Source organism: Pantherophis guttatus, chromosome 3 (genome assembly GCF_059756535.1).
Source record: "Pantherophis guttatus breed Tessera chromosome 3, ASM5975653v1, whole genome shotgun sequence".
Lineage (NCBI taxonomy): Eukaryota > Metazoa > Chordata > Lepidosauria > Squamata > Colubridae > Pantherophis > Pantherophis guttatus.
The window spans coordinates 39734071-39760348 of NC_142065.1; the positions used below are offsets into that span (position 1 = coordinate 39734071).

General features: G+C 39.8%; 1 protein-coding gene and 1 long non-coding RNA gene across 10 annotated transcripts in view; one reads left to right on the forward strand and one right to left on the reverse strand.

Annotated features, from left to right (window-relative positions):
• MAGI3 (membrane associated guanylate kinase, WW and PDZ domain containing 3) overlaps nt 1-25927 on the reverse strand; it is a 124634-nt gene extending 98707 nt beyond the window's left edge. For 2 of the 4 annotated variants that reach the window (XM_034414275.3, XM_034414276.3), the window contains exon 1: nt 22539-25927. In XM_034414275.3, the coding sequence (XP_034270166.2) occupies nt 22539-22866 (328 nt within the window). In that variant the 5' untranslated portion in view covers nt 22867-25927. Of the gene's footprint in view, nt 1-3177; nt 3376-22538 lie in introns of those variants that run through there. The other 2 variants (XM_060689721.2, XM_087889364.1) reach the window with 2 other exon arrangements.
• LOC117663806 (uncharacterized) overlaps nt 22341-26278 on the forward strand; it is a 113498-nt gene continuing 109560 nt past the window's right edge. For 3 of the 6 annotated variants that reach the window (XR_015733021.1, XR_015733022.1, XR_015733019.1), the window contains exon 1: nt 22519-22734. This is a non-coding gene — a long non-coding RNA (uncharacterized LOC117663806). Of the gene's footprint in view, nt 22735-26278 lie in introns of all 6 variants that reach the window. The other 3 variants (XR_015733024.1, XR_015733023.1, XR_015733020.1) reach the window with 3 other exon arrangements.

Sequence of the window (26278 nt, forward strand, 5' to 3'; positions counted from 1 at the left end):
AGACTGGTATCAGGCTCAGGCTGACAAAGCAAGAACTAGAAATTTGCAAGCTAGAGAGAATCATATAACTTTTATAAAAACCTATGAATAGCTGAGTTATTACAAAAGCTACCACAAGATTGAACTTAATAGTTCACTCAAACAGAAGGAAAAAGGTTAGAGTTTGAACTCTGATCTCTATCTTATACAGTATATAAGGGAGCGTACGAGACTGAGAGAAACCTGAATTTATTTGCATAGCAAATTAAGGCTTTACTTTTGTCTGTTAATATAAATTCTACCCTAGCCATATTATATTTCAATGAAAGTCTTCAAGCCAAGGGCTGAAAAAGGATTTGCATTGGAAGTAAACAATATGATGATCCTTATAGGTTCATGTGTATCAGTACAATAGGTTCCTTACTTATGTGTGGCTGGTCCCATATAGACTGCTAACAGCAGTTCCAGGCAGTGTTTTACTGAGAAGGAAAAAGAAAGGTGGGGTAATTCACCGTTATTGTCCAAACAAAATCAATACTTTTTTTACTTGTTTCCTGAAAAGGAATCCCTTCTTTTCAAGAATATTGTTCTGAGAAAGGGCCTGTAAATAGATAGATAGACAGACAGATTAAAATGTATTTCAGATTTGAGCAAGGAAAAAAGGAATATGATGTAGTATGTGTAGAAGAAAATTATCCACCAAGACAAAAGTAGTCCTTTATTCTAATTAGCTGACAACTATCACATGGAAAGTCATGTAGCTATTTAAAATAGCACGATTTTAAGTTATCTACTCACTGCTATTACAACTAGGTGGGTTTTTTAAAAGAATTATTTGATTCTAAGTGAAATGAGCTATTATTCATGCTTCCACTGATTTCTAGTTTTGTTATATAACAGGATAATAAAATTCTTCTTCCTCTAAATACATGCATATGAAGCAAGTTACTTGCTACACACCTAAATCTTTAAAGTTAGGCTATTTTTCAATAGTATACTAGATTTAGTAAGAAATCAAACTGAACAATTCTACTAGGTTATGTTCAATAGTTTTCCAGTTTAACAGATTTTAAAATGCAGAAAAGTTTTTTTTTCAAATTATACCAAACTAATATATAGCATAACATGTGTATGTACATTCTAAGAGAGAGAGAAAAAAGTGAGGATGAATTATTCTGGTGAACTGTTCACCATTTCTGGAATTTTTTTCTGAAGAGCTTGGGCAGGTTTGTATGATTTAAATGGCCTTTCTGCACATTGGATTGGACTATATGATCCCTGTAGTTCCTTCCAATTCTATGAACGATTCATATTTGAATTAATATCAGCTAAAATTACCTGCTATATACATCCTTACATTCTACCTCTGTTTGAATAGCTGTTCAGAAAGTTCTTAGAAGTTCTTAGAAACTTTAAAACTAAATGTGTAAGAACTATGTTACTTACAAGACATAAATTAAAACAAATATCATTTAAATGCTTATAACATTGCACAGGAAAATGGTACCAAAAAGAGAATCTTAAAGATTACAGAAGAATAAAAATTTAACAAAATGTATATCAAATTAGCATACTAATTATCTTATGGGAGGAATGGGTAATGCAGTTTACAGATAAAAGAAATACCTGTAACCCTAAACAGAAGCATTCTATATAGCAATGAATGTTTACAAGTCCCACTGCTGATTATTAAAGGAAGCTTATAGATGCAATCAAAATCCCAAAACTGTGCCTCGCAGCTTGTCATGTGGGGGGATTTGCTGGAGAAAGCAATTATGTTTGGAAGACATACCGGTAGCAGTAAAAGGAAACTAGGCCTTCAAAGAATGTGGTGGCTGGATATCATCAAAGCTGAACCCAGCCAGAGCATAGAAAAATTCAAAAAAATAATGCAAGATCAGAAGATGTGAAGAGACCAAGTCCACAGAATCACCAAGACTCAGACTTGACTGAATGAATAATATCACATCACATATATGCAATTTCCAATACTTGAAATTTAAATCAAGATGCCTAACATTAGGTTGCAAAAACATTAAGTCTCTTGAGACCTTTATTTGTCTCCCTTCAGTGTATACCATTTTAGCTTGTCTGTCATCAGAAAATGGCTCAGTCCTTGTTCCTTTTTGCTTACCCGATAACACGATTTGATCTCATTGCAAAATAAAACTGCCAGGTACCTGCCAAGTTACTCTAATCACATGCAATTTCCAATACTTAAAATTTAAATCAAGATGCATAACATTAGGTTACAAAAACATTAAGCTTGTCTGTCATCAGAAAATGGCTCAGTCCTTGTTCCTTTTTGTTACCCAATAACACTATTTGATCTCATTACAAAATAATACTGCCAGATAATTCCTAAGTTAATCTAATAACAATGTTATATCTTTCTATGATGTTATTATGTACATGTATTGACATTTCTGATAAAGCAGAGAGTAAACTGTTACTGCTACCTAATGCTGATACAGGATAATTCTTCAAACTTTCTTTTAACTGGATCAGACAGTTATTTGCCTGGATTTGGATCAACTTCTATAATGTACTGTGGCAACCTGTAAAGGACAATATTCTACTTTTATACAATGTCATAGAAAATCCTAAAGTATTTTTATAAATTTGTGACTACCTATTTCTACCTACAAAACAAATGTCTGTTTACTACCTAATTAACATGTCTGGTACAGAAACAGCAGGTCCTCTCAGGTAAGCTATTCAGAATATCCGAAGCTTACCATGGCTAGATTTGCTAAAATGTGATTGACTACTCTGTGACCTAGCTATTGGTCAAATTCAACCAAATGGATTAATTTAGTAAGTATGGTTAAGTAAAACATGTGCATGAATACAGCCCTTGGGGTTTGCAGCTCCAAGTCTTAATTCCCAAGAATTCTATAGAACTGCAAACATTGTATGTATGAGTTGGATATGATTTTTTTTTTTATTTGTATACCACCCTTCTCCCAAAGGGACTCAGGGCGGTGAACAGCCAAAATTAAAATACATACAATACAAAAGTTAAGATAATTAAAAAAGATTAAATCAATCGGCCTCCCAATTTAAAACACCAAGTCTATAAAATTAGAAAATTCTATGAGAAAATCCCTGGACATGTCAGAGCTGTATTTTAAATCGCCAGAAGTGTTTGATTACAATTACTGCAACTAAAAATGATAAAATGGAACATTGTCTCACTTGAATGTCCATTTTATGATCGTTGCGACGACATTCCTCACTCTTGGTTATCTTCTCTTCGATTGGTTCCACTGAGTGCTTGTCAAAATCTTTCTCTCCCTCTACAGTATGGTTCCGCCCCCACCATCTGCGCATGCTCAGTCTTTTCACGAAGTCGTCCTCCAGCAGATCTGTACTATACTCTTAGCGGAACTGCAACTGCAGAGGGAATAAACAAAGTACACCCCCATGACCACCAGGCCAAGACACTAAGGGTGGGACAGAATGTTGTCGCAACGATCATAAAATGGACATTCAGGTGAGACAATGTTCCATTTTCATGCATCGTTGCGCTGACATTCCTCACTCTTGGGACATGCCCAAGCTTAATTAATTCGGGTGGGAATTAGTCAGTGTCCTGGTTTCGTGGGGAAATTATTGATTGTAAAACTCTTCTCCCGAATGCAGCATCAGCTGACGCAAAGGAGTCTAATCTGTAATGTTTAACAAAGGATGAAATAGATGACCAGGTAGCTGCCTTACATATTTCATCTATGGACGCCTGGGTGGCCCAAGCAGCTGAAGTTGCTGCACTACGGGTTGAATGAGGTAATACTCTTCCAGGTACTATTACCCCATGTGAAGCATATGCTACTGATATACATGCTTTAATCCAGCGCCCCACTGTATTGGAAGACACTTTCTTACCCATAGTAGAAGGTAAGTATCAGACAAACAACGCTTCAGATTGTCGAAACGATGCAGTCCTTTTTATGTAACGTCTTAAAGACCTACGTACGTCAAGAGTATGCATTTTTTCCATTGGATGTTATGGATCTGGGCAAAAGTTTGGTAAAACTACTTCTTGAGCTCTATGGAAATATGAGTTTATTTTTGGTATAAAAGTCGGATCCAGTCTAAGCACTACTCTATCTGGATAAAATAAACATAAATCCTTTCTAATTGATAGAGCAGCAATTTCTGATATTCTGCGTGCGGACGTTACTATTAGAAAAGCTAATTTCAATATTAGATATCTCATACTTATTGAAGCCAGTGGTTCGAATGGTTGTTTAGTTAGTGCTTGTAGAACTAAATTCATATCCCATGATGGATATCTGTGAACAGTAGGCGGTCTTAAATTCATAGCTCCCCTTATAAATGATTTAATTCTCGTATCTTGTGAAAGAGATTTTTGACTCGATCCATCTAGAACTGTAGCCAGTGCTGCTACTTGTCTCTTCAATGTAGAGGGAGCAAGCCCCTTGTCTAGACCTGATTGAAGAAATAAGAGCACATCAGGTACTGTTGCCGATGTAGGATCTACGTGACGTGTAATACACCACTGTACTAAAGCCTTCCAAGACGCGTGGTAAATATGTGTTGTAGATGATCTTCTGGCTGCTTGAATGGTTGCAATTACTTCCGAAGGAAGATGATCTTTTGCTAATCTGGTCCTTTCAAGCGCCAGACGGTCAATTGTAACCAGTCTGGCTTTGGATGTTGTACTTCTCCTTGTAGTAGTACTATCTGATTTGGAGGAATTCTCCACGGAGGTTCTATTGAAAGATCTAAAAGGTCTGCAAACCATGGCCTGCGAGGCCAATACGGGGCTATCAATAGCATGTCTGCTCTTTCCTCCATCAATTTGTAAATTACACTCTGAATGATTGGAACTGGTGGAAAGGCATACAGAAGCCCTTGAGGCCAAGGAGATCTTAGAGCATCTTGGCCTTCTGCTCCCTGAACTGGAAATCGAGTAAAGAACCTTGTTAATTGGGCGTTCTGAGCTGTAGCAAACAGGTCCACCACTGGTTGACCAAACCTGAGAGATATCTGTTTGAACAGATGTAACATCCACTCTGACTGGTCTATTCTGCCCTGTCTGAGCCAGTCTGCTTGTAGATTTATGTCTCCTGATATATGTTCCGCTCTTATCGATAAGACATGTTTCTCCGCCCAAGACATGAGACAGTCTGTTTCTTCCATTAGAGCTTTTGATTTTGTGCCTCCCTGACGATTCAAATGTGCCTTCGTTGTCATGTTGTCCGTTAAAATCAGGACATGTTTGTTGGCTACATGATGTTGAAAATGAACTAACGCCAGGCGCACTGCTCGTAATCCCAACCAGTTGATGGGTTGTTTTTTCTCCAACGTAGACCAAATCCCCTGTGCCAGTAGAGAATTGAGATGGGCTCCCCATCCGTAGAGACTTGCATCTGTTGTTAACGTTACGCGTTCTGGTTGTAGGAATAGTGAACCTTCCTGAATTGCCGCTGTTAGGCACCAGCGGAGAGACATTTTTACTCGTGGTGGTACCACCACCTTGTATAGAGAGTCCGCTCGCCTTTGCCTTTGAAAGGGCAGCAGAAACCATTGTAGATGGCGAGTGTGGTAACGAGCCCATGGTACTATTGCGATTGCAGATATTAGCTTGCCTAGAAGTTGTGACAGTGTTAATAAAGCGGTTTTCCGTTGCAACATTACTTGTGTAACTAGACTCTTGATGCTGTTCTGCCTGTCCGGAGACAGGTAAACTAGGCCCAATTCTGAATCTATGATGGCACCCAGGTGCAATAAGTGAGTTGTTGGAGATAAGTGACTTTTGTCCACGTTGATTGTGAAACCGTGGTTTTGTAAAGATTGGATGACTAATTGTCTGTCCCGACATGCCTGTTCTTTTGATGTTGACAGTATCAGAATGTCGTCCAGGTAACAGACTAGACGTATGGGTATTGATCTGAGAGAGGCCGCCACCACCGCAAGCAACTTCGTAAAGGTTCGTGGCGCTGAAGAAAGGCCAAATGGTATTGCCTTGTACTGAAAGTGCCTTTCCGCATATGCAAACCTGAGGTATTGTCTGTACCTTGGGTGAATGGGCACGTGTAAATATGCTTCTTTGAGGTCTATGGATTGCATGAGGTCGTGTTGTCTGATGCATTCTAGTAGTGACTTGAGTGAATGCATTTTGAATCGCCTGTATAATACGTTCATATTCAACTGCCTCAGATTCAGTATTCCCCTCCAACCCCCGGAGTTCTTTGGCACCAGAAAAAAGATAGAATAAAATCCGGTTTGAATTTGGTCTTGTGGGACCTCCTCGATGGCCTTCATTTGTTTCAAGTGCTTGATCTCGAGATCCATCAGTTCCCGTTGAGAAGGTTGACCTGACCATGGACATTGGATGAATCTGGTCGGCGGGGGTGAGGTAAATTCCAAGGTGAGGCCGCTGGTTACTGTACGTAAGATCCATGCATCTGTCGTAGACTTCTCCCATTGGTGACAGAATAGTTGAAGCTTGCCCCCAATGGGAAGGGAAGATGTCGAGTCACTTGCCTCTACGAGATTGACATCGCTCCTCGGAAAGGTCACCTGAAAGATGTTTGACGTCCGCCTCTTCCACGAAAGGAATTTCTGTTAGATGAATATGAAAAGGAATAGGGTTGAAAGTTACCACGTTGTGCGTAGGTGTTTGAATTTCCTTGATCGTAGTGAAAATACTGCCACTGAAAGGGAGAATATCTGCGTTCTGACCTTCTATACAAGGAGGGTAGGATCTTCTTTTTATCCCTGCCTTCTACAAGAACTTGTTGCAAGGACTCCCCGAATAGAGAACAACCTTTGTAAGGAGCTGATGTGAGCCTCATTTTGACTTTGAGTCAGCCCTCCAGTGGCGTAGCCAAAGAAGTCTTCGTGAGGTTACAGACGATGCGAGTGCCCAAATTCGCCAAATGAGGCAAATTTGGCTGCATCTAATGAGGCATCTGCAGAGTATTCTGCCGCTGTGATAATTTTTGACACGTCTTGTTGAATTCTAGATTCCTCAGGTGATAACCTGTTCCTTAATTGTCTAAGCCAAATGAGAGAGGCCCGGTTAAAAAATGATGCCGAAGTCGCAGCTCTAATTGCCCACACAGCAGCTTGATGAGTCTTGTGACATGTCATTTCAGCTCTTTTGTCTTCTACTTTGAGACCTTCTCCAGCCTCGCTGACTAGGAGAGAAGATGAAGTTAAGCGTTGCCACCGGTTCATCTACCGATGGTAACTGTAACAATTCATCCAACTCAGGTGCTGAGCAATATAATTTCCTATCAAAACTGTTGGGGCCAGAATTTGAACTAGGATGTTCCCACGGTTTTTGTATAACTTGCGAAAATAGGTCTGGACATGGAACAAAGTCCAAATCAGACTTGGGTACCTTGAACAGGTTCTCATTTGGGTTAAGTTGAGTACTAGAATCAGATGACTTTTCTAGATTAAGACCCATGTTAGTAGCTACTTTTGCTTTGTGTAGTAACAACTTAAATAAAGCTGGTTTGAAAAGACCTTGAAATGCTGGCTTTTCTGGAGTCATTTCCCCCTCATCATCAGACAAATCAAATTCTTCTAAATAGTCAGTGTCATCTCCACGGCTGAAATACTGTTGGTGAGGTATTGACTGAGAATGATACTGATTGCTGGTAGTTGCACCAGACTGACAAGGATAGCTGGTTTGTTGCAGACCTGCTTGGAAAATTCTAGAAATCGCCTGTGAAACCATTGTTTGGAAATCAAATGTCTGACCACCGCTTGGAACATCTTCCCCCCTAAGCTGTTGGGGTGAATGTGGCTTCAGGAGGACCCTGATTTATCGGATTAATGATAGGTAAATTACCTGGAGGTATAGGTCCTTGAGGGGCAAGGCTTCTAGAAACATCAATCATAAATTGACCATGTGGTTCCCTAAACATAGAATCTTGTGACCAAATTTCTGTGGTTTCCTCATTAGCATGGGAATTGATCTCAATAGATTGTTGATGGACAGACACTTCAGAAGTAGATATATTAGGTGCCAATTGCGCTGCGCGCTTGGCTTTATCAAATTGTCGCTCTAGGGCTTTATGCCTACGCATTTCCATCTTATTTGCCCCTTTGAGATTGTCATCAGATGACAAATTGGCAGCCTGTTGTGGCAGCGCCACATTTTTTGCTTTAGCTCGTTTTTTTCTTAAAGGCTGAGGGGAAGGTACTCTGGAAGGAGAAGCGACCTGTTTCAGGTCAGAAGATAAATCATCGTCTGCCATATTTAATCAAGTAATAATTAATTAATTAATTTCTTTTTTTTAATAAAAATTAATTAATTCAAACTATAACAATCAATTATGAAAACAGAGATAATTGGAAAAAACACTTTCCTGAAATGAACTTCTTCTGTCAGTTGATATCTGCCGATTTAAATTTCTGAGGTTACAAAATGGAGGGCGAATATTGCCACTTCAAAATGGCGGCGCTGTCAGTTGCTTGCCTCAGCAACCGTCAGTTTAACGATGATGACTCGAGCCAAACGCCTTTGATGGTCACTGACAGCTAAATATCAATTAGCAACGCTTATGAATAATGAAGTAGTTAACTGAAAAAAGGAAAAAAACAGTCCTTAGTCACGAAGTTTGCCTTACACGGCAGGGACTTCAAACAGCAACTTAATCAGCCTTTTCTCACAGACTGCAATTTCACTGAGAAGTAATTCAGTTATTTCCTCAGGAGCCTGACAGACAATTTCAGGAGCTCCGTTGCCGCTAACAGAAATTGAGGGCTGCGAAGGTGTAGGCGGTTATCCCAACACGCCAGTTAACCAGCTCTAACACCGTGGCGAATAACAAAATGAAACAGCGTCCAAACCAAAGCTGATCGCTGCTGATTGAACGGCAAGGTGGCTAGCAGCCCCTTAGTGACGGAAATAGTAAATCATGAAATTCCACTTCTATGTGATGTCCAACAAGCTACTGAATAAGCGGCAAGGCGGCTAGCAGCCCCTTAGCGCCGCAAATAAATAGCGATCTAATTTTAGCTGTATAATGATCTCAAGGTGGCTAATAAATAAGCGTCAAGGCGGCGAGAAGTTCCTGATCGCCGGAAATCTTTGTAAACCAATTCTCCTCAGAAATATGCCTAGCTATTGCAGCCCTCTAATTTAAATAGAATTTAATAATATATAAAGTCAAATTTACTACAATAGGAAGCACTCCAGTCCTACCACATCGACTGAGTGAAAAAGACTGAGCATGCGCAGATGGTGGGGGCGGAACCATACTGCAGAGGGAGAGAAAGATTTTGACAAGCACTCAGTGGAACCAATCAAAGAGAAGATAACCAAGAGTGAGGAATGTCGGCACAACAATGCATGAAAATCATTTAGTGAATCTATCAGGAAAATATTTTTTTCTTATTGGCACATAATATATTTGATGTGTGGGTATATATACATCTAGTCTTTATTTGTTCACTCAGACTTCCATTATATTATCTCTGCTCATCTGACAAGATATGAAAGGATTGGCATGCTCCGGGTCTTATCAATTAAGCGGTGCTGTTTTATAAAACCCAGGAGTCATGCCTTCTCTGTCATTCCCTGACAATTCAGATGGCCCAACTCTACCAGCTTCTAGAAAGACCTTGAAAATTCAGTTTTTCCTAAAGACATTGGGTCATGTCTTGAAGGCTTTGGATGTGAATTGCCTCTGGCATGATGAAATCGTAAAAATATGGTTTCTATTGTATTTTAAATGTTTTTTAGCCTTCTGCAGCTATACAAATCAAAATAAAGAAATTATGAGTAGGACCCACATTAGTAGGACCCACATCTCACACCATTCAGTGACAAAATTATGCTTAAGTACTGAAAATGCAAAAGACACAATTAGTTTTTCACTATACCATATAGCTATGCAAAAGAAAGCAATGTCAATCAGGACTCAACTATAACCTCATGTAAAAAGACTGGTTGAGAGAAAAGGAAACTAAAAAAAGATAGCTTTGGCAAGGTTAATTGAAAAAAAAATCTGTTTCTTCTGTTAATAGATCAGAAAAAAAATATTAGTTGGAGGTCCCTAAAAGTATTTTTAAAAACTTGACTGATCATTTATAACTGAATACAAATGATTTCTTCTTAAAATTATTCAGATAATAAAAATTTAGTAGCATTAGTTGCTAACTGCATCTTAATTATAACCCCATATTTATTTTAACCATTACTTTCAAGCTTTGTTGCTTAACTTCTACGTACTTATGTTGCAATTCAATTTATATAAAGAAGTAACCTATGCAAAACAAAGTTATCCATCTATATTTTAAAGTCATGCAGTCTCTGCACAACTGCAACCTCAAGATGAAAATAAGAAAGGGCAGAAGAGGCAGATGACACTTAAAATTATCTCCATCTGTATGAAAACCCTACCCATAATAAAGCGCAAAAGCAGAAGATGATCTATTATTATACAATATATTGTAGTATGAAAAAATTTCCACACTGGACCAACTGTCCAATCATTTAAAAGCGGCATGAAAATTAATTTAGTCAGCTCTACTTCTACTGGCTCACTGAAAAACAAGAAATAAAAGAATGGTTCCATCCAAATTTCTGCCAATAAAATCCTGTCATGATCCTGGGCTAAAGATGTATCAAGTTAGTATTCCCTTTACCAAACTTCCAGGATCATTTGACACATAGAAATAAGAGTTCCTTCCAATAGGGAAATAATCAATTCCCAAGGCCTGCACAGTTCCAACATTTCCAGGAAATGCATCATGCCCATGATTCATTCAGTGACTATTTGAAGTTATCATACTCTTCTGAATGAAGAGTTTGATGACTTGTGCTCAAAGTTATGGCTGTTGTAGCACTGGCACAAGTCACCTGATCAAAACTTGGACCCACCCACATTTAAAATTGCAGGGGCACTTGCCTATCTCCCCTACTCATATATCTTTTGGCCACTCTGCACAGTGGCACTTGGCAGAGGCAACAGTGGGGCGGCCCAGGACCTTCAGTAGTGTCAGTCAGCTATCAATGACCTCCAGGTCTCTCTTTCAGCCTCAGTGCCACCACTGCCATTGAGAAATGCCATCTTAAGCCCTAAACTGCAGCCAGCTATTCCAACAGCATTGCCTAAAGCACCAGTTGCCCCTGATACCCTGCACTCCACAATCAAGCAAAGGTTTTTAAGACATGTTCCTAATATACAAACAATATTGGGGTGAAACGGAATACAGCAGTCTTCCAGAGAAATAGATTGAACTTAACTCAAGTTAAAGTCTAAACCTATTAAGCAGGTTACTAGAAGGCAAAATAAGTATGTGAAAATTTAGAAAAAGATATGATGGGTAAAAACTATATTAAAATATGACTCAAAGAAGCAAAACAATGTTTTCTTCTGTGAATAACTTAAAACAAAACATTTCTCAAAATGGCAGCATTCAAATTTTGGAACAATTATTATTTAAAAGTCACAAAAAGCAAAGATAAGAAAACATACTTTGCACATAGCAAAAATAATGACAAAATTTTTATTGCTGATTCAAAAAACACAAAATGGCATACAAGCTTCTCAGACCAGAATTCTTCGTTGGACAAGATAAGGGATGACTTTGGCTGTTTTGAAATCAAAGAATTTAAGTTTTGTTAGCCTTAAGATGAAATGTAAATACAATGAAGCGTTTCTCTTTTCTTCCACCCATCACAAACATCTTTCCCTTGAGGTATGGTATTATCGGGTATGACAAATGATTCTGAAAACTCAGAAGTTTCCAGCATTTTTATAGTACTACAACTTTTTGCTGGCTGCACAAGATCTTCTTTCCCAGGTCTTATTTCCCAGAAACCGCCATACACAGCCAGCAGCTGCCTCGCGAAGCCCAGGGAAGACTCAGCAGCAGCAGTAGCAAGACAATGGTGAAGGTCATGTAGGATGGTGGAGTACAGGGTGGCAGGGGACTCAGAATGCGAGGAACCAATATAGCAGAGATGGGGCAATGCTCTTGAGGTTGTATGTGTGGATAAGCTCCCAAGCATCCAAATTTGGACCATGTGACAGTGGGGAGGGCATTGCAATGGTCATAATTTTGAGGATGGATGTAAGTGCCATTTGTTCATTGTCACCATAACTATAAATGATCATAACTTGAGGACTACCTGTATTATTTAATGAAACATTTCCTCCTACTGCTATCTTAGGAGTGTCTGATTGAATTCCAACCATCATTTATTTCTACACCAAATTTCTCTAACAAGCTACTGAATGAGAATCATAGGAAATGTAGTTACATTATACATAGAGGCACTAGGTGGAAAAGACTGTTCAAGGTCTAGTTCATGACTACTTCATATTAATAATCCAGTAACCTATTTAACAAATGTATGCTGGTGTGTTTTGCGGCACTGACAGTATATAGGTAATTCTTGACTTTTGTTTAGTGACTATTCAAAGTTATAACAGCACTGAAAAAAGTGACTTCTGACCATTTTTCACACTTTTTCACTTTTTGCAACCTTCTGACCAGAAAAGTCAATGGAGAAGTCAGATTCTCTTAACCACCATGTTACTAGCTTAACAACTGCAGTGATTCACTTAACAACTGTGGCAAGAATGGTCATTAAATGGGGCAAAACTCACTTTACAACTATCTTGCTTAGCAACAGAAATCTGGGGTTCAATTGTGGTTGCAAGTCGAGGACCTGTAGGCCCCTAGGCAACCAATTATATGCTGTGTTTGTCTCCCATCCTTGATGAAGACCTTGTCATGTTTGTTTTTGAACACCTAAGAACTAGATGTGATCTGTCCAAAGATAACATTATCAGGCCAATTCAGGCATAGAATGTTTTCACACGTTGGACAGATACGTGTAGGCACTACAATTGTTGCACTACTGGCTCTGGTGTATGGTGTAATGTGTAATATACGGTGTAATGGTATATGGGAATGATCTTGAGGGATTGGGTAAAGAGATGCTGTCAAGGGAATGGCCACATAAGAGTCAGCATGGCCCAGAGTTGGATAGTGGGCAAGGCAAGAAACTCAGAAGAAACCCAGAAGAAACCTTTCCTTTCTTGGTCTGTAAACGAGATACAGGGAGAAATGTACTTTCAGTCCTGCAGGATTCTTTCAATGTAGTGTTTCACAAGTTAGAATTAGCTCATCTAGTTGTGTTTCTGTTGTGGTTCACCAGCGGCCAGCAGAGCTGGCAGCAGATTCAGACAGTGAGGAGGTTAGAGAGGAACATGGGCCAGTACTGGAGTCTGGGGAAGGCTCGGATGAGGGCTCTTGAGTCGCAGGCAGAGAGGGGGCCAAGGCCATCTGGTAGTTCTTTGTTGCCTCCGGAGCCTTTGGAGTCTGACATCAGTGAGGCAGAAGAATAGTGGGAGCCTGTTCCCAGTGTGCGCATGCACAGAGCTGCCCGAAGACAAGAACAATTAAGAAAACAGGGTCGACTTGGGAGTAAGACTTGGAGATGATTGGCTTCTCCCATAAGACATAAAAGAAGAGCGAACGAAACGTGAGCTTTTACAGGAAGCAATTAGTTCATCTGGTCGGTTAAAGCTTTGGAAAGTTCTGTTTGACTCTGTGCTACGTTTGGCCTCGCCCTGCATTTGGCAATTAGTTCTCTGGCAGCATTCCAAGGGAGATAAGGTGGATGTTTATAAACATTCCCCTGAAAGACTGTTTGAGGAGTCTTTCGGACTGTGAATGACAATAATTCACAGCTGTAAGAATAAAAGTGGTTTGCCGGGACTAAGATTATGCTGTATGCTTTCTAAGGAAGCCTAGGTCAGAACAGTTTCCTATTGGGTTTGCCCCAGACTTGTGATGTCGGTTATATTGCAGTTCTCAATTAATCAGAATAGAGCTGGAAGGGACCTTGGAGGTTTTCTAGTCCAACCTCCTGCTCAAGCAGGAGACCCGGCCTATACCATTTCAGACAGTTTTTAAATGAATCACCCACAGTCAAAGGTATGTGACGGCAGCTTGCAATTTACTGACAGCTGTTCCATTGATTTTGCTTGTTGGAAACGAGGTATAATGCTCACAAATGGTAACCATGTGACTATGGTATACTGCAACTCTTGTAAATGTATACTGATTGCGGAATGCCATAATCATGATCACATAACCAAGGGGCAGCTGCAATGGTAAGGTCGGTAAAATGAGGACCCAGACTGTTGGGGGCAACATGCTGATTCTGTAAACCGCTTAGAGAGGGCTGTAAAGCGGAATATAAGTCTAAGTGCTATTGCTATTAAGTCATAAAGCTACTTTGTCAACATGATCTTAAGTTCAAATGGTCGCTAAACACAGCTGTCATTAACCAAAGAGTACTATAATATATACAGCTGGGAAGCTATTCAAGAAGTAGAACATCATAATTTAGATCGAACAATAAAAGTCTTCTAGTTCTATGTTTAGTCAAGTGAGCTTTTGTTTTATTTTAATATGATAGAAATAAACAGTGACAGCCCCAAAGTTGCTTTTCCAAAAGACAACTGGACATTCTTTTTTTTCCCTTGAAAACATTTAGCTTCTTGAAGCTTCTTCAATTCAGAACTGAAGAAGCTTCTTGGATGAGAAGCGGTTTTCAAGGAAAAAGACCTAGAAAGTCTAGTTGCCTTTTGAAAAAGCACCTTTGGGACAACCATGACCTGGATGATTGAAAATCTCCACAGTGACAGCCAATTAACTATAAAAACATAGAAAAATATTTTGGTTAAGAGTAATATATGAAGCTTACTACTCTCCTATGCACTCATGCAGTTTAAACAATATACATAATACAAAGATAGTCAAATCTGTACATTCCAAAAGAAAGCTATTGTGGAAAAGTGTAAGGTTGCAACTAGCTTAGATAGATGAAAATCTATCTGAGCACTAGATATAAATTAAAAGAAGCCAGGATACATTTTAGGAGGCTAAATAATTAATGCAATTATTTGGTATCTGCCTTATATATAAATTAGCATCGTTAAAGCAAGATGAGCCTTTTATTAGAAAAATATATTTGAAATAAATTCAAGATGCTCTTGAATCACAATAGACGTGTACTAGTTGTAACCAGACACAAATATTATTTCATAACTAATATTTACTCCACTTCATGTATGCAATGGATATTACTGACTTAAACAAAAGAAATGCAAGCAAACAAAAATTATTCAAAATTGTTATTAGCAATATATTCAATTTATGTTCAATTATTTAAAAAAGCAGAACAAGCAAGTTGAGAATGGATAGACTCCTATATAAGAAAAATGTTAAGGTGGTTATAAACAGAATAAAAAAAATACAAAGGAATGGAATCAGTTAGCTGCATTCGTCTTCACTGCAGAAAATGTAGGAAAGATCCCCAGACTTACACTGACATTTTCAGAGTATCTAAATGAACTAGTCTTGACAAGAAATTGAGTTCTATCTAAGTCTTATTAAAAAGTAAAAAAACAAACAGTTCAGTTAGTAGCCACTAAACGTTCTTTAAAAACTAAAATGTAAAATTGCAGGTCTTCTAACAAGTATATATCTCAGAGTCTAGCTTTTATCTGATGCAATAAAATGACTTCTCTGTTACAGAGCTCAATATGCATTGTTTAATGGGAAACTAAGTCATGAAACAGAAAAAATGTGAGAACCTACATACAAATCGAAGAAATGGTGAGATATATTAGACTAAACAGAGATTAAGGCCATTAATTGCCATTTCACGTATGTAAAAGCCATGGAGGATATCACAGCAGTCTAGAATAGGCTTCATTTTTCTTTTGCCCCACACATCTTATACTTAGATGCCAACACAGGGAAACTAAGCAGTCTGGTTAAGCAGTTTGCATATTTTTTCATTAATTAAGATATATAGTCTCAGTCTCAGTCTGGATTCCAGTATTGAGGTAGGTATGATTATGTAACTTTGGTAATGAATTCTCTTGTATTTGGAAATGTGTTCAACTTGTAGATTTTGAAAAGTGAACAAAGGTGAGAATTGCTTACATGATCCTTGCCTTTCCTGTCTAACCAAATTGGACAACAGAGGCCTAGCCACATTAATGCCTTTCTGAGAAACAGGTATGGCCTCTGCATCTTAAGAGAGACTATATGACTATTCTTAAAAGTTGTTCTTGACCACAAATAGAGAGCTATTAAAATTTTAAATATATATAATGACTAGCTAAGAAACAAAATTGTTCTCACAATCTCAGATACATATGAAAAATGATTATCTAGTTCAATTAGGCTTTTGATTGAGATACAGAAGTGGAATGGATTTCATCATCAAGACCATATTAGAAACAAAACGGGAGAATACAACTACTAGATCTTTTCAATTTCATGAAGGCTATCTATACCAGCATTTCTCAAATTTTCTGCAACAACCTATCAATGAACAAATTCTCAAAAAATACAGTTTCTATCCAATTAAAATCTATTTTCATATTTTAGTTGAATGGCAGTGAATGCAGAAAAGAGCCGGAAGAAGCCAATAGCTTATAGTTTAGCCAGTTGATTGGTAGTGAACATGGGAAGGCTATAGTGAATCACTAGTGGTCTGTAGTCTTCATTAACAAAAATATCTGAAGTGTACCTTCAACTATGGTCATGATGGCGAACCTGTGGCACGCGTGCCAGATGTGGCACACAGAGCCTTCTCTGTGGGCACGTGCACACTTGCCCCAGCCCAACTCCAATCGCACTCAGTCAACCAATTCCAACTTCTCACAAAAGAAAAAGATCTTGAGAAGTTGGAATTGATTGAGCGAACTTTTTCACTCACGCACCTCACAATGGGGGAGGCGGGGTCCCGTCCTCCTCCTGAAGCCTATTATGACGTGGAGTGGAGCCACAATGTGACCCATGTGGCTCTTTCACCCCTCTGTTGCAGCTCCCTGTCGCCCTGTTGCAGCACAGGGATGAAAGAGCTGTCACCCTGTCGCGGCAGTGGTTATGGGCAGAGCCTTAGTGTGGGAGTGAAGCGCCCCTGCACTTGCCTTTGCGCAGCAACAGCGTTCTGCCTTCATTGTGGTACATTTCCTGTTGCTGCCAGCGAAGAGGGCTGGGAGAGAATGGCGGGGGCGGATCTTGCAGGGTGGGGGCCATCCCCCAAGCCTGGACTTCCTCCTCCTTCATCGGCGGGGCCAAGAGAAAGAAGGGGGAGGCATGGGGAAGCACTCCCCTCCCCTGGCTGAGCGCTGAGCACAAAAGCCCAGCAGGGAGGGGTGGCTGGCCCAACACTCACCCCCATTGGCCAGTCAGATGGTAGAGAGGCCTGGCCCAGTTCTCACAGCTGTCCCACTGTTTGGCACCTCCAACGTGAGCTGCCGCCTTTGAAATACGCCATGCCTTTCAGGAAGTCAGGCAGCGAAGGCTGGGGCTGGGGCAGGGGCAATGGTGGCATCAGGGCTGCTCCCTCCCTCTTCAGCAAGCTGGGCCTGGAGGAGCTGGGAGAGTTGCAGGCCGACCACCAGAGGGTCAGAAGGCGCTTTCCCACTTCACCCCAACACCCATTTCCAGCACATGTTCCTCTGTCCCGAAGTGGGATTGAGTGGGAGGAAGGGAGCAGGGAGCAGGGGGAAGGGTAGGGAGGCTTCCAGGAGGAGGACTCTGGCTGGCTTTCCTTTTGGTGTGCGGTGGGAGGAAGACCCAATAAAAATTCATAGGGAAAATAAAGGGCAGTGGTCCAGAGTCCAAAAAGGGCGGTGGGGTCTGTTCATCGGAGGATTGGAGAGGAAATCAGTTGAAATCTGGGTTGGATGCTATTCAGAGAGGGATCTACCTGAGTCTCTTCTTCCCTCCCCCTTAGATTCCCCTCTCCTGGTTTTCTTCCCTAGCCTCGTTTTAAGGGGAGGGGGAAGCAAGATGGGACAATAGTAGCTAAAAGCTGCAAGGGGGGGTTAGGGTTTAGTAAAGACGGGGATGGGGAAAAGGTGCTATTCCTTTCCCAGGGAAAATGGAATAAAAATAGGTAGGTGTGCATGTGTGTGTGTGTGTGTAAATAATAGCCCGGGATAGCTTCAGCCACAAAAAACAGCTGCTGTTATTTTTGCTGAGAGCTTCTAAGCTTCACAGCATTCTTTAATAAATTCTAACAATAACGAACCATAATATACAGGATTAAAGGAAGGAAGGTGAAATCAGAGGAGAGAGGGAGGGAGGGAGGAAGAAGGAAAGAAGGAAAAAGAAGGAAGGAAAGAAGGAATAAGGATGTGATGGCCCTCCGGAGGCTTCTGCACTACACTCCCATCATTCTTGAGTTGTGCTGTTAAAGAAATCCAGTGCCACCAGGGAGAAGTCAGGTTGTGAAAGAGTGATTGAAATTCCTCACAAAACCTCATTATTCAGGTTAAATTGCCATGTTGTCACTTTGTGATAAATAAAGGGTTTTGGGTTGCAGTTTGGGCACTCGGTTCCTAAAAGGTTCGCCATCACTGAACTATGGTATTCTCCTCAATTGCCTGACACAACTGATCTTTAGTTTTACAATAGTTTTAATCCTTATGAGAGTTCCCATATTGTGTTCAAGACCTTGGCCATTGTTCTATGACATCCCCAAGGAATTTATTATGTTTCTATGCTACTTAATATCTACATTAATTCATCAGGGGATATCACCTAGAGCTTCCATCTATATATTTTCAACTCCCAAGCCTACTTCTCCTTGTTATCTGATTCCCGATTAGTGTACAAACTGGGTAATACCATGGTGATCATTTTAGGCAATCATACTCATTATAGAAATACAACTGAATTATGGTACTTTATATTTCAACCATGAGCCACATATATTCTCTTCTATTGCAATTACTTTATACTTTCCTTCCCCAACTTTAATCCTTTGCAAGCAAATGCAACTGAAGTATACACATGTCTCTGTTCCCACAACAAAATAAACGTCTTGCAACATAACATTAAAATCCCATTCAGAGCATATAAAGCAGGAATTGACAACCTTCTTCAATGTAGGGACCAGAGGCAATGCTGCCACCATTTGCTCCTCCTTGTACACTTCAAAGCTTGCTTTCCCTATCATCAAGGACAGAGGGGAACTGGTAAAGCCCTTGTCAAAATGACTAGCCAAGGAGGTGGTGAATGCCATCTCTCATGGGATGAATGAATATTTTTGAGACCTTAGGCTGGTCAATTTTTAGTGGCAGGCAACTATGTTGCTCACCCCTTAAGTAGAGGAAATTAGTTCTGGCCTTGAAATGAAATGATTGCTCAGCATTGGGAAAATAGAAAGTATAAGAAAAGGGCTCAGAACAGCCTTGTCTTGCTTGACCTTACTGTCTTTAAAAGAGAACAGTTAATGGTTTGGAGAAGCTTTTAAGATTCTGTTAATATTCTCTACAATAATACAATAAAGAAGTATTCCTGGAATACAACCAGTATCTGTTTCTTTACCTGACCTATCTCAAAGGACTGACAGAGAACAAAACACCTACATCATCCATTCTTCTTTATAGTGGTAAAGCCAAAAGAAATTGCTAAAAGTTCTACACAGGGATGAAGGGATGTTAAAATAACTAAGCAACTCTCAATATGCAAAGGTAAATGCTACACACGAGATTTTAAAAAATCTGACATTTCAGGAGCTAGTAGAAACTGACTTAGAAAAACATTTTAGAACTGCAGTAAATAACTCACAGAAACAATGTAACAGTTGGGGAGAACATTTTGATATTACAGAACCCATTAGCTAATATAATGTTATTATGCAAATGTTATCATGTGTCATCATATAACCACTTGCTATTGGTACTGTAATTCCAAAAAAACTATATTAGATATAAAAAAGATGCAAAAACTAACAACTGAAACTATCAGGGCGTTAAAGCATTCTATGAAAAAAGGAAAAAACAAGTGGGAACATTATGGAAGTGTAGATAGTTACATAAGGTATGGAAAAAGTGATCAGAGAAAATCTTCTCCCTTCCTAAGAATAGCAGAACCAAAGACTGATTATACTATCCAATTGAAGCTGAGCAGTCAAATATCTTATACAAATAAGTATATATTCACATGCACATACCGGTAATTAAATTCCAGATTTCATTTTCACAAATGTGATATTGCAGTTTTAATGAATCAACAAGGACAAGGCAATCAAAAGCTGCTGGTCATGGTGACTGTGCTATGCTACTTTATAAAACAAGAACTATATACTATTAAATGTATTGAACATATTGTCTTTTTTTTTTTTGCAGTGTAACTGGTTTGAAGAAAGAGAAAATTATTAGTTTCATAAATTGTTCTGCATTAAAACTATGCTCTCAATTTCATTACAAGTAAATGTAATTGTGCATACACTACTATAATCCCCAAACTAATAATCACATGTCAATTTGAAGACTTATAACTATAAGAAAAGCAAAATGCTTAATTTTACAAGCTATTAGTAAATCATAAGTAAAAGTCTAATTTTTGTTTCCATCTCTGAAGAAACAGAAGCAGAAGCTGAGCAGTTTAAATTCATTATAAAACATTAAAATTAAACAGAGAATCTAGCTTGCTGCCTATAGACACAATCAACCATACTTTATGCATTCAATACAGGTTTTTATTTTAGATATTCTTAGTTTTTGTTAATTACCCAAGAACCATATCAACATAAAAAGATTTGAAACCTATACAGAAAATGTAAAAAATACCAGACCAAAAATTAGATGTTATCATATAATGCAAAATAGTTTTATAACAGAATAATGTCCGTGTAAAAGCTGCTGGGTCAAAATACTGTTTAGTATTTGTTTTTGGTCAATAGATCACTTTTATTCTAAAAAATGTTTATATAGATTACAATAGTTTGTTTATTTAATTTAATTTGAATTGTACTGTTTCCTAGAGTGAGAAGGAATGTTAAAACAAAATTACAGTTAACAACACATCTATGATAAAAGGTTAACCTAAAACTTAAGAAGATTGATTTTGCCTGAAATTTAAAACAAATACATCAAAATGCATCCATTAACAATATGATAGTTTATTCTTTAATTGACCATGAAATGAAGAATCACTGAGTTTTTCTCTAGTATCTGTATTACTGTTCTACATATATGCAAATTTTATTCAAAGGAACAATGAATTTCAATAACAAGTAAAAGCAACCTAAATGACAGTTATTAATAATGTTCAATCACTAACTGTCCCCAAGGATAATATTATGTTTTAATAAACCCTGGTGTTCTGGAAACTTCATTTTCATAACCTACACAAACAACTAGATTTGCTAAGAATTCATCAGATTATGAAAACAGGGAAGGTTGAAACAGAAGGTTAATCACAAGTTATTACCTCACAGATTTAAAAAAAATCAGCTCAACAATACAAGAAATCAGAAGTAAGCTATGAACCATGTAATATTAATCTATTTTACTGAAAAGGGCTGCAGGGTCTACACCACAGATGCAGCATGCAAAAACCTGTTTGCTCAAGCATGAAGTACGGTTACAACTGTTCCCCTCCCCCTTCTCCCTAGAACTGAGAATACACGGAAAAGAAACTAAAAAAAAAGATGATACATTACCATGCGAAAGTAATTGTTTTTTTCTTATAAACTCTGGCGGAATAAAAAAAATCTAACTGCATCTATTCAGAAAAGACAGCATTAGCATCTCAAATATTAACTATTTGTTTAAAGCAGAAAGCTTTCATGGTCAAATATTTCTGATTAACTATACTGCCAAAAGCCAATATTCTGCACAGAAAAAAATAATCCATTAAAGGGGTAAAAGAAGCCACTAGGCTAGGTTGATTATCACAGCTAACATTCTATAGACAGACATTAATGTAACAAACCACATAAAAAGCTATTAAAGTCCTTTGCTACCACAAAGCCTAACAACCACTCTTGGTTTAGAGCAGGTCTTATAAGTGGAACCACTTCAATAATGACACCAGCGGAAGATAGATACTGGAGTAAACAGGAAGGGCCAGGTCTGTTCAGGGAAGGGATTTAGCAGATGTGCCAGGAGGGGTGACAGTGGCTGGGTCAGATTTGCCTTAATAGAAAACAATAGGTGGGAGAGAGCTGTAAAAAGGACACGGAATACAAATGAGACAGACAACCAAGAAACATTGGGCACAGGAGTGTTGCTGGAAGTGAGAAAGGAAGGGGGCACAGGTAGAGTGATGAATGCCCTAAAGGATAAAAGGTGGTACGGTAGAAAGATAGGATCGCTTTAGTCTTCAAAGAAATATAGAATTTACAAAAGCCACGTCCATCAGGGAGGTAAGAGAAGCAGGAGAAAGAGAAGTAATGATAAAGAGAAAACGTTACAGGGATCAGATGGGGGGGGGGAGACGATTCTGGGTGGTGCTAAGGGTGGATAAGAGGAGTGCTCTGGGCGGGGAAGACAGAAGTAGTCGCGATCAAGAAGGGGGGGGGAAGAACGACTGGAAAGCATGAACATTAAGACCGGGAAGGACCCACAATTGGGGGGGGGGGTTGTTAAAAGAGAAGCAGGTGCGTTGGGTGGAGTCGAGGGCGGTGACTTCGGGACTGGCTCCCACCCCTTTCGCGGAGAAGGAAAAGGGGTGAGAAAGAATCGACACCCCCCACCCCCTCCGACAACCATTCGCTCGGACGCACTGACCTGGCCGCACGGTCTTGAGGCGCACCGGCTCCCTGAAGTGGCGGATGACGGCTAGGGTGTCGCGGTGAGTGAGGCCGCTCACCGGGGTCCCGTTTACCTCCAGCAGTACATCCCCGGGGACAGGGGGCTTCCCTGAAAGCAAAACGGAACCAGCTCCGCCGCCGGAGTCGGCCACTGTCAGCAGGCGGCCCCCGAGGTAAGGGAATTCTCCCCGTTCGGCGCCGCCCCGCAGGAGGTCGGGGTCTGGGCCGGAGCCGCTCCCCCAAGACACGGAGCACTCCTGCACCTTGCTGAGCCAGTGGCGCTTCCTCCGCAGCGTCTTAGACATGAGGCCACACCATGGGCGCCCCTCCGTGCGCGCGCCGCCCTGTGCCGCCGCCGCCGAGCTCTCCTTACGGACGGTTGGCCGAGCGGCCAACCAGACGTCCGCGCGCGCACCCTCCCACCTTCTTCTACCACCACCGGTCGCGACTGCCTCCCAACTGGCGCCCTCAACGCGGCGATGAGGACACGCCCCCTTGCCTTCGTTTGGCAACACCTCTTTTTTTTCCCCTGGCGTTGTGCTAAGCCCCGCCCGACAGTTCACGGGCGGGGCTAAGTGGAGTGACGTCCAGAAAAAAAAAAGAAAAAAAGAAAAGGGGCGGGGGGGGGACGGACTTTCAGGACGGGGACGGGGTTGCGAGGAGACTTGTGTAGAACTTCTGAGCCAGCGAGGCACAAACCAGTAAAATAACCGCAGTTTAAATGCGAGTTAGAACTCCACCCAACACAGTTCTATTCAACATGCAGCCTGCCGATGACAGGGCCCTCTTTATGCCCTTGATGCCGCACTGGCCGCCTCTTTCCGCACGCCGTAAACTTAATCCCCTTCGCCCGGAGAGCAAGAGAGCGGGCCGCAGGTCGTCCCTTGTGGTTGCCACCACGTGTTCGCCCGCTCTCTCGCGCTCTTCCTTTCCGGGCAGCGAAGGTTGGACCCACAAAGAAAATGGAGGTAAAGGGAGAGAGAGAGAGAGAGTACTTTTACTGCCCCAAAGCGCGGCACAAAACCGTGCGGTTCATCCTCCGCAGTGCCCCGGAGACAGCGGGTGAGCAAATGGAGGCTATTCATCACTGGCTATTCTCCTGCAAGCTCTGCTAAAGAACGAGCCTTCCCCTTGGCAGTCCGTTCTCTCTGGACCGTAATTTGAGCTCCCATTTCTGTCAGGCGAGCGAGCGAAGCAAAGCGGCTGCCTTCTTTGCACGTTCTTTTTTTTTCCTCCTTCGGGCAACGGAAGAGAAGAGAAGAGAAGAGATAAGGAGAGAGCCGCTGTTCTGCTTAGTGCCAATAGCTGGCTCGGAGCCACTGCGCTAGCACAACCTTTTCCAACTAAGTACTCTCTTTCTTTTGTGTGTGTTGGACTACAACTCTCTGAATTCCCTGGACCAGGGCGGTGTTTGGGATATGTAGGTAAAAGGTGTCTAGTTGAGGGAGGCGGAAATCTCAGCAGGTCAGCGTCATCCTCTGGCTTCCCTCCTTGGAGATGCTTTGTAAAAAAAATAAAATTCCTAATCATTTCCTTGCATTCTTACAAGCATATTGGAATCTACTTAAGAATGTAAAGAATATGCTAGATGAGACCTAATGCCTGCATTCCGACTTTATAGCTTTTTTTTCTTTCTTTTTGTAGCTGACTTTTCCATAAAGGAAAGTTCCCAGAGTCGCTGGGAATTGAATAGAATATACATTCAATACATTTTCGGTATTATTATAAAGCAGTGCCCCAGTAGCACCATTATACCAATTGGTGTTCAGAGGCATAGTGAGGTCTGATTCTCAATATATTATATTATTATTATAGCCTTCAATTTACAGCAAATGGAGCATCAGAAAGCATTCTGTGGTTAAGTGTCTTTGTCACCTTTCTTTTCAAGCAGTTACGACCATGTACAGCTGCATTTCAGGGTTCATGGAATCTGGCTAGTGATACTTTATTAAACTAAAACAAGGTGCCTTTTCAGGGGGGAATGAGTGAGATTTCAAGAGAAATGGCGTGGATGTTTCAAAGCATCAGGGATACCATGACAAAGAACCAAAGAGAGATAAAAGACTTAATCCAAAGTACAAGTGACAAAGTAGAAAATATAATACAATTGACAATGAATGAAGATCAAAGAGTCCAGGAAAGAGAGGAGGTGGTGGAAAGAATGGAGGAAAAGATGGAACCGACAAATCACCAAATAAAACAAGAGGATGAGAAAAACTTTTTGAGAGATATAAAAATGGAATTGGAATTGGATAATCTGGAAGATGTTTTTGAAAGAGATAGGAGTATGGGTGGATACTCTGGAAATATGGCAGTTTAGGAGGATAGAGAGAGGAGAAATAGTTAGATGGAATAATGAAGATACAGATGTTGACAGAGACAAGATCCAAGAGAGGAGAATGGAAGCCAAAAATAAATAAATAAATAAAAATTGAAGTATTAAAATGGGCAAGGAATGATGGATAGAATAGAGCTATTTTTTTCTTGTTTTCTTTCTTCTTTTTTCTAATATAATGATGGCCTGATTAAAAACTAGAAATAGAATGAAGGACTACCATGTTTCTCCAAAAATAAGACCCTGTCTTATATTTTTTTGAACCCCAAAATAAGCACTTGGCCTTATTTTCAGGGAGGTCTTATTATTTTGGGGCACCTAGAGCAAGATGGGGCTCTTCTTGCCGTCTTACCTGATTTCCAGCTCTGCATTTAAATATTTTCAGGGAGAGCTTATTTTCAGGGGGAGGCTTATTTTAGCACATGCACTCAAAAGCCCGATTGGGCTTATTATCAGGGGATGTCTTATTTTCAGGGAAACAGGGTATGTCATAAATATGTCTTTTAACATTAGGATTAATAAAAGTGACCTAACTAGAAGCCAGAATAAAGATAGAAATAAGAATTAGGGGGAATATTAGTAATTATAATTTTTATATAAATTGAAAATAAGTAATAATTAGATGGAAAATTGAGAGGTTGAAAGATAGTATTACTATGTATGTTCAAGACTATTGACATTAGAATGGAACACTGAAATATTGAATAACTACTTTAAAATAATCAAGTACATTAATATTAGGATTATATAAATTTGATTAATGTAATAATTGATTATTGTTATTTGTATTAATATGAACCATACCCCAAGGCCCCACTGTTCATGTATTGATGTTGTTATATGTTTAAAAATAAAAACCCAATAAACCTTGGGGAGAAAAATGATGGCCAGTGATGTGCATTGAATTAGAATGCTGAACTAGGACTTGGGAGATCTAGGTTCAAATCTATATAATTTCTTATTTCTGCCTCATAGGGTGATATTTTTGAAAACATGGGAAAGGAATTGTTACGTATATCACTTTGAATAGTAAAGAATAGAATAGAATAGAATAGAATAGAATAGAATAGAATAGAATAGAATAGAATAGAATAGAATAGAATAGAATAGAATACAACACAACAGAACACAACACAACAGAACACAACAGAACAGAACAGAACAGAATAGAATTCTTTATTGGCCAAGTGTGATTGGACACACAAGGAATTTGTCTTGGTGCATACGCTCTTAGTGTACATAAAAGAAAAGATATGTTAATCAAGAATCATAAGGTACAACACTTAATGATAGTCATAGGGTACAAATAAGCAATCAGGAAACAATATCAATATAAATTGTAAGGATACCAGCAACAAGGTTACAGTCATACAGTCATAAGT